Below are 9464 nucleotides of genomic sequence, written 5' to 3'. Positions count from 1 at the left end.
AATAAACTTCACTGAATTTTGACGGTTAACTTTGTTCAAATTTCTAATTGCTATAAAGCACAATTGGTCATAGAGATGATTAGGACATAGTTTGTAAATACATTGTTATAGCTAGAGCCAAAAAACCAACCCATATTCAGGATTTATCCAATCTTTGGAAGCCCTTGAGCCCAAAAGCAATTTTTTTTTGAAAAATGTATGTACCTAAAGCCTTTTCATGAGAATTATTATTTTCCATACCTTTGAGAAGGAGCATTAGGGCATGATAGGTCTTAAATGTTGTTTTTGCAAAAATATGAGTTGGTAAATGAATGATTGAAGTTTTCCTCTAGTAAAAGAAAAGAAGCAATGACAAAAGAAAAGAAAAATGTTGAAATTAGAGGGAAACATCCAAGGGTTAATAAAAATGTGGTGTTAATTAGAGTGAGGAAAAATAGAGATGGAAACTTACTAATGGATGATGATCTTGATTGCATTAATGCTCTAACTCACTTTGAATTCCAGAAAAACAATGAATTATTTGTATTCCTAGCCACATTGCAACCTTTTTGAAAGGCCCTATGATCTTTGTCTTTTGTGTGTACTTAGTTTGATGGGAAGTAAGAGCAAAGTCAAACTTGATGGATTCATTGAAGAGATTGATAGAAACACTAAATTTGTGAGAATGAGAGGATTTTTCTTTTGCTTATTGAATGATGTTACTCTTATTTTCTTGAAAATGAAGTGCACTAATATCCTGATTCTTTTGAATTGATAACCAAAATCCTTGATCACGAACAAATTCCTTTAGTTGAAAAGTTCTGAAAAATCTTAGATGATGAACATGGAAGCAATTATGATTGATTTTATCTCAAATCAATTTCAAAAATTCTTTTTTGTAAAATATTTTTGTGCATTCAATTACTTTGCTTGAGTAACGAAAGCATTCTTTTTAGAAAAAAAAATATACTCTTTTTTTTTTTGTTAAAGGAAGGGGCTGAAAGCCCAACAAAACATGTACCATTAATAAGTGTATAAAATAAGTGGTTTGAGATGGTAACTTGAACACTTTTATGTTAAAAGTTGGATTAGTTTGTTAAATTACCTTCAAACTTGAAACTTTTACAAATACATATATATTTTTAGAAATAAATGCAATTTTAGTATTTTAATCTCTTTTTGATCTATTTTGTAGCTGGAATCAAAAGAAACATCACTTAAGGTTGAAAAGATTAGAAAAAGATAGGGGAGGAGTAATTGAAGCATAAAGTTGCAGAAAAGTCAGCTTTTGGAGGTTTTTCGCTACAGCGAGAAATACTCGTTGCAGTGAGAATGCGTACTGAAAAAATGGTGAATCTGTTATCATATCGCTACAGCGGGAAGTGGTTGCTATAGCGAGAGACTTTTGTGTCGCTCTAGCAAGAGTTAACGCTGCAGCGAGAAAAAAACAGAATGACCTAATTTATATTTCTATTTCTCGCTACAGCAAGGCCATGTCGTTGTAGCAAGAGAAGCTCGAGCAGACCAGTATAAAAGGTAATTTTTATGTTCAAGTTGGGGTTATTGTTCCAAAACCATTTTCAGAGGTCCAGAACGGCGCAAGGCAAAGAAAGAGAGTAAGAATACTCGATTTTTGATGTTTTCTCCCTTTTGTATATCTATTTTTTGTTGATATGGTTGTCATGAGCAGCTAAACCTTGTATAAGATTGAATGTAAATCTTCAAACCTGATGTATTATCAGTAATCTATATAAATATAGCTGTTTCTTCTTCATTTCTAATGATTTGGTGATCTCAATCCATTTTAATGGTTGAATCTAGTTATTTAACGGTTTCTGGAGTTCAGATATGCATTGTATTTGGGAAGATATTATTTAGATCTAGATCTGATTGAGATTACTCAATAACTGGTTGTTCTAGGAATAGATTTCAAGTTGTTGATTGCTTTTAAATCGTGACTTTAATACTGGATAGTTTATTAACTATTTGAGGAATCAACATTTGAGAAATTATCGTAGGAATATATTTTCAAAGAATTGAAATATATAACTTTCGTATTTTGCATCATATTTATTGGAAATGGATGCTATATTTATCACTGGATTACAAGTATATAGAGAGTGAGATAAATAAAATTCAATCTCAGCTTTTTTAACTTGAATTTTACCATATTTTACTTTCATACTTTACATTTTAATTGCTGTTTAATATTTCATGAAAATCATTTACTAATTTTATTGTATATAAGCTCAATTAATTTGTATCTTAGTAATTAATACATATGAATTGCTCTCTGAGGACGATATTCCGGTACTCTACCGGTTATTACTTACACTTGCCGTGTTTGAAGGAAAAGATCAAACAACCATTTAATTAGTGAGGTTTTATAATTTTTTAAAAGTTTAAATATTTTACTTTTCTAAAAATTTCTAATCTTTTCATTTGATCTTTTCTTTTAATTTTTTTAATCTAGTTTCTTAAAGATTATATTTTTTTTAGTTTATTGTAAATGATCTATTAACTTATTTATGTAACTTTAACATGACGTGTTATTAATAATATTATACTATTCATATTTTTAAATAAATCTTAAATTATATAATTAAAAATATGAAATTAAAATGTAAAAATATAAATTAAATTCAATATTATATAGATAAATAATAATAAAATTAAAAAAATTAGAAAATTATTTTTTTAAATGAGAGATCAAATAAAAAGTTATAATTTTTTAAAAATATATGTAGTATTCTTAAATTTTTAATACAGCTCATACGATTTTATCAATGTCAAATATTTGATTTTTTTTTGTTATACATTATAGGTTCAAAGAATTTTTGTTAAATAAATTTATCTTATATATGTGAATGTATTGTGGCCTCAATTTTTATTTAAGTATTTAAATAAATGATGTTTACATAAAACTTGTACGTAATTAAAAAAATTAACTATGACTACTGATCGAAAACTATTTTGGAAATTTATTGAATGAAAGAGTATAAAGATATTGTCATTCTGGTCAAATTCAAACCCCTATTCAAATTTAACAACTTTGACTGCATATTATTTGCCTAATTAATTAATAACAAGTTCCGCAACATGACCGAAGTTGAGGGAATTCAAGGGCTTCATACTCAGTAATAAATCACCTCCTTGGAAAGAAAATTCAAAGCTGTAAGAGATTAAATTAATACTATAATGAGTTCATTTCAACGTTTTATTTTATAGAAGTCAAACCATAGGTTAAAAGTTCCCCAATCTTCCACTTTTATTTTAGCATCACCACGCGGCTTCCAGCTCCTCCCATTCCAACGGTTGCCGGAAAACCTTTTGAACGGTGGTGTTTACCCTCCTTTCTCTCACAATCAACTGGGAATCATTAACCATAGCTCTTTATCTTTCAATCCCCTCCTTTTGGTAAAACCCATATTTCAAGACTTGCTCAATTATTTATTTTTTTGTTTAATTTTTTAGTTTGACACCTTATTTCATTAGTTGGTACTTTCATTTAGCAGAAAGTTACATTTTTTTAACAAAGGGTATGTGGTTCTGTTAAGTTTCAGGTTCTGCTTCTTCACCATATGTTGCTGGCTTGTTGCATTTGCTTTGTGTTGGTTATTGCTTACTAATTTCTTGTAGCATTTATCGATGTTTTGGTCTTGGATTTCTCTGCTGGTGTTATGTTTATCTGCTTGAAACTCTGAACTTTTGATTGACTTTGTAATATTCTTGATTGCAATGTGCTTGTGTTCGAGATCAAGTAAATTGGTTTTCAGTCATGTGGAGTCAATTTGTGTTTAATTTGATACACCCAATTACTTGATTGGATTCCTCAGTTGACCATGCTGCGGGCTCATTTTCTTTTCTTCTTTTTTCATTGAGTTGAATTGAGTATGTTTGCCAATGATAACAGAGCCAGCTCCAAGCCTTAGTAAAAGGGGAGGGTTGTATTATGTAATTGATAGCTAAGATAGAACTTGGTTAAATATTTACGATATGGATAGATGATTTAGACAAGATCAAACAAGAATCCATTGGGTCAAGTACTCAAGTAGGTATAGCACTTACTGAGGAAAGGAAAAGATGATAGTATCTTGCCTACGTTTGGTGTAGAGAAGACCAATAATTGCTTCAAGTAAGAAAACTTGATTGGATGTAAGATAGGTTATAAATAGAGGTTGAGGAGAACCAAGAAAAATCTTTTGCACAGATGGATTTATGCGCTTGTTTTTTCAATTTTCAGATTAGGAAAAAACATTATGATTTTTTTTTATGATCTCCAATGTTTGTAAAAAACTGAATGGTCCATTTAACCCAAGCTACATTTGCAATCTTTCAGAGAGGCAATCTTGTGCATTGATAGTCCCATTTTCATTGAATTCTTTTCACGTCTTCATTGGCTATTTTGTCTTCTGTTAGTATCATACTGATTTATTTTTTCCTCTTTAATTTTATCCATTTGTGCAATTCTCTATGCAGTCCTATAATATAAAAGCTTACCAGTTTCTTATAAAATCAGGTCTTATAGCTTCCTCAAATCTTATTCTATCCTATATAATGCAATATCTGGAGCTATATGCTTGTCCTTTCAGATCTGCATGTGTTAAGGATTCCAAAAACCAATAGTTAGTTACAAGTTAGTCACAATAAATAGTTAGAAGTTAGAACCATTAATTTGTTAGTTAGAGAGGATGGAAGGACAGGGATTTAGCTTTAAATAGGAGGAGCAGAAGGGAGTGGTATTCTGTTTTGTATCAATTGAGAATTGAACATTAGCTCTGTCCTTGAGAGAGGAAATCTTAGAGGAGAGATCATTCTCCTTGTCTTGTTCATTTTCAATCGAGAAATAAAATAATTCTTTTCTCTGTTTTTAGTTTCTGGTTTCCTCATGACATACATTTGAACAAGTTTTTTTTGTTACTGGTGCAGGTCTTATGGAGATATCTTTGTTAAAGGTGCTATCCAATGCGATATCCTCATTTTTGCACTTATCTTTTTCTGGAAAAATGAAATTAGAACCTGTATCAAAGTATTATCAAAAGGCAGAGAGGATTCTTAAATTCTTGCAGTCAATTGTTGATACCACTGTTTTGTCTGATTTAGCTACTGATGAAGTGCTTAGTAAGCTATTCGAGGAACTTGGACTGGCTGTCGATGAGTTGAGGGATCTTATTGAGAACTGGCATCCAATATCTAGCAAATCTTACTTTGTATGTCTCATTATGTGTCTATATTGAACTGGGGGTTTAATTTAACCCATTTTCCACCCTATTTTAGCTCTCAAAACTATATCATGTGTGTGTGTGTATATATATATATATATATCATATTATTACAGTCTTTGTCATTTGCTAAGTTAAGGTCTCCATCTAATTTTAGGACAAAAATATCTTTCTCTATGTTTCTGTTGCAGACTACATGATCATACTTTCTATAGGTGTCCTGTATGGAGGAACACAGTAGTGCAGCCAAGTATTAGTGTGATTTTTCATCTTCTGTCTCCATCTGTCACTTCCTTTCTCTCATCTTCTTTGCTCTTCTGCTCCTCTTCTTTCTACATCATTTGTTCATGTTTCACTCAGTGCTTAATGCTTTTGCTTTGTACTAGATGTTCACCCCCAAGTTCTAGTTTTTTTTTATTGTTTTCTATTTAGCATTACCCTTGTATGCCTTGGTGAGACAAATGTGATGAGGTTAGAGGTGAACAATGTGCTAGTATATTTGCTTGACTTGGATTGTCATCTGGTATAGAAGTATAATTAATATAGTAGTTATCTTGTCTTTTCAGGCGTGCATACCATAGATGTTGTTTGGCTTAATTCTTGGATGTTAAGTATGTGTTGGTTCTCATTCTTTCCTCTTTCTTAATCACTAGGTTATGCAAGTTGATTCCTTGATATTAAGAATTCAGGCTTTGGGGCTCAGTATTTTACAACAGCTGAAGGAATCACCACAATGTCTCCCTGATAATTTGGGACATGAAACCTCATCAGCCATTAAAGAAGCTATTATGGAACAACTGGAAGGTGCAGGACCAAGTTCGGAGGTCCTGGAGAAAATTGCTGAGGAACTCAGCCTACGGTCTAATCGAGAGGTTCTGATTGAGGTTGTAGCCCTTGAAAAATTGAAGGAGAATGCTGAACAAATGGAAAAGACTGCAGAAGTTGAATATATTGATCAAATGATATCTGTTGTAAATCATATGCATCAGCGTCTTGTTATGCTAAAGCAAGCTCAGAGCTCTATCCCAGTGTTGGTACCTGCTGATTTTTGCTGTCCTCTCTCTTTGGAGTTGATGACAGATCCAGTCATTGTAGCATCAGGGCAAACCTATGAGCGGACTTTCATAAAAAAATGGATTGATCTTGGGCTTACTGTTTGTCCAAAGACACGTCAGACTCTGGCTCACACCAACCTAATACCTAATTACACTGTAAAGGCATTAATTGCAAACTGGTGTGAAACAAACAATGTGAAGCTTGTTGATCCCATTAAGTCCACAAACTTAAATCAACCATCTCCCTTGCATGGGTCTGTGGAGTCAGGTTTGACCAAGGAATTGCCTGTTATAACTTCTTTTGGTGGAATCCAACAAGAACAAACATCAACATTGCATCCCCATTCAACTCCTGAAGGTTCCTTAAATGGCATGGTTAATGGGCAGCATGTGGGTTTTGAAAGGATATCACCCACAGTTTCAGATGATGGGTCTGCCAGCTCAGATGAAGGAAGTGTGGATTCAGTTGGCCTATCATTTTCACCATCTAGAAGGGAATCTTCCAACACATTCAGCTCAGAACAATCTCAAACCCATGTTAGAATTGCCTCTGATCCCAGTGCACTGTCCAGTGCAAATTTTACTCAAAGCACACAAGGTGATAACAATGATGCTACTGTGCTGTCATCCAGTTCAGTCCACAGTCGAGATCCTTCTGGGGAATTAAATTCAGGGCCAGATGCTGTTGCCATGTCAACTCAGCGCAAAGAACCTGAGTTTTCACGCCAATTGGTGGTGCCAAGGTCTCAACGCCAAACTGTAAGGCAACGGTCGTCTGAGTGGTTTGCTCATAGCATGGTATCTATTCCTTCTATTGAAACAAGAGCTGATCTATCTGCTGCTGAAACCCAGGTTCAGAAATTAGTAGAACAGTTAAAGAGCAATTCTCTTGATACTAAGAGAGATGCAACAGCAGAACTCCGCCTTCTTGCTAAGTACAATATGGATAATAGAATAGTGATTTCAAATTTTGGTGCCATTAGCTTATTAGTTGATTTACTTCAATCAACTGATATTGCAATCCAGGAAAATTCTGTTACAACACTCCTTAACTTATCAATCAATGATAACAACAAAATTACAATTGCAAATGCTGGTGCCATTGAACCTTTGATTTATGTCCTTAAGACAGGGAGTCCAGAAGCCAAGGAGAACTCAGCTGCCACACTTTTCAGCTTATCGGTTATTGAGGAAAACAAAATCAAGATAGGGAGGTCTGGGGCAATTACACCACTGGTTGATTTATTAGGGAATGGAACTCCTAGGGGGAAGAAAGATGCTGCTACTGCTTTGTTTAATTTGTCAATATTTCATGAAAACAAGGATAGGATTGTGCAAGCCGGTGCTGTGAAGCATCTTGTAGAGTTAATGGACCCTGCAGCTGGAATGGTTGATAAGGCAGTGGCTGTTTTAGCAAATCTTGCCACAATACCAGAAGGGAAGACAGCAATTGGTCAGGAAGGTGGGATTCCTGTTTTGGTTGAGGTCATTGAGTTGGGTTCTGCGAGAGGAAGAGAGAACGCAGCTGCAGCTCTTTTACATCTATGCTCAGATAATCACAGATATTTAAACATGGTGCTGCAAGAAGGAGCTGTGCCCCCTTTAGTAGCATTGTCACAATCAGGCACCCCAAGGGCCAAAGAAAAGGTATGGATTCTTTATGGTTTCATAATTTAGTTTTCTCTTTCTATTTTATTTTGTATTGTTACATAGTTACCGTTTTATTTCTCTATTTAGGCCCTGGCCCTCCTTAATCAATTTAGAAGCCAAAGACATGGTAGTGCTGGAAGGGCTTGATCTCAGATTCCCAACGTCTTGACCCATCCAAAGGTTTTGAATTAACTCTTACAAGACACCGCTGATTTATACATTACATAGTGCACATAATATGTATAAAAGGGTATTTTTTTATGTTCACTCATGCTAGTAATGGGGGAAAACATGTGAGGAGGAGGATTGATTGTCCTTGTGTTAACCCCTCTTTGATGTGAAGAAAAATTATACTTTTAGTCTAACTCTTGTTTAAGAAACAAAAACTTCTGGGTTTTGTTCCTGAGCTAAGGCCAAGCTTTTGTGGACAAATACTTGTATTTGGTTTAATTGGTGATCTCTTAACTGTCCCTTTCAATGAGATAGGGATGTGGATATTGTCTTCATCTTTGGATGGTAGAATAACAAGCAACCATCTCGTAGCTATGCAAAGTTGTTGCCATATATTATTGCACAATGTTTGATGGACTTCTTTTCTAGAAGGAATGGTTGATACTCTGATAGAGTTGGGCGTTTGTTTTTTGTGACCAAATTCTATATTCCTTGCATCTAATTACATTCTCTATTGAGTTTTGGGTCCATCAAGCATACAGAGTATCTTAATTTTTTATCACGTGAATATTTATTTATCATTTCATTTTCTCCACAAAGATGCAAAGGCATTGTAGTGTACTACATGTGTACCTAATATTTTCTCCTGTGAATTTTAAATGTGATGACTATCGACGCTCGTTTGAAATGAAAAGAAAACTTAAAAAAATTAAAATAAATATAAAATTATGATTTTAGAGTTTTTTCTACTTTCGTACTTTCTCTTCAATCAAATAGTATTTGTTTTTTAATGTGGTCTTTCTCTCTATTCAATTTGGTTTGGGAAGAGTTCATATCAATTAAATGCGTTTTAATTCAAATTATTTTGGATGTATAATAACCCATTTTCATCAATTTGATATAGTTTGAAAAATGAAGCAGGAAATAAGCTATTTCTTTAAATCGTGAAAAATAAGCTATTCTGTAATATCAACTGAGAACGTTTGAATTGGCTCAATTCATGTTTAGGAAAGCAACTCAATAAAACTCAAATTCGAGTGGATCATTAGATCAAGGTATATTTCTATTTTCAAAAGAAATTCTATTTGGAAAAAAAATGAAAAATATAATAATCAAAATAAAGTATTAAAAAAATATATTATTAATTGGACTTGGTTTTAAAAATTTCCAATCGCAAGACCCAATATTATACAAATCGGAATTGATATCCTGTCCTGCCAAGAAGAGAAATCGTACAAATCTGTCTTCTTTTTTTAAAATATAGGATTGATTCATCCTAAGTGTGCTCCAACCCTAAATAGTAATTGACAACCTAAATGTGTTGTCTCTATAAATCCACTTAGGATTCTTCTTTGGAGGGGAGCAATTTTTTTACTTTTAAATCAAT

At 33.2% G+C, this 9464-nt stretch overlaps 1 protein-coding gene across 4 annotated transcripts; it reads left to right on the top strand.

Annotated features, from left to right (window-relative positions):
* The first annotated feature begins 3106 nt into the window (after positions 1-3106).
* Positions 3107-8602, top strand: LOC113846475 (U-box domain-containing protein 4-like). 4 transcript variants are annotated; one of them, XM_027474806.1, is made up of 4 exons: positions 3107-3153; positions 4909-5189; positions 5855-7903; positions 7994-8539. In XM_027474806.1, exons 2-4 carry the CDS (start codon positions 4914-4916, stop codon positions 8051-8053), a joined length of 2385 nt encoding a protein of 794 aa, XP_027330607.1. In that variant the 5' UTR covers positions 3107-3153; positions 4909-4913; the 3' UTR covers positions 8054-8539. The 4 variants fall into 4 exon arrangements, with proteins under 4 accessions (XP_027330607.1, XP_027330606.1, XP_027330608.1 ...); XM_027474805.1 differs by lacking the exon at positions 3107-3153 and adding an exon at positions 3192-3396 and having other exon boundaries at positions 7994-8602; XM_027474807.1 differs by lacking the exon at positions 3107-3153 and adding an exon at positions 3537-3589 and having other exon boundaries at positions 7994-8487.
* The last annotated feature ends 862 nt before the right edge of the window (positions 8603-9464 follow it).

Source organism: Abrus precatorius, unplaced genomic scaffold, assembly GCF_003935025.1.
Source record: "Abrus precatorius isolate BTA unplaced genomic scaffold, Abrus_2018 Scaffold8, whole genome shotgun sequence".
Classification (NCBI taxonomy): Eukaryota; Viridiplantae; Streptophyta; class Magnoliopsida; order Fabales; family Fabaceae; genus Abrus; species Abrus precatorius.
Note: the sequence above shows the minus strand (reverse complement) of the source record. Positions and strands in the feature narration are given on the sequence as shown.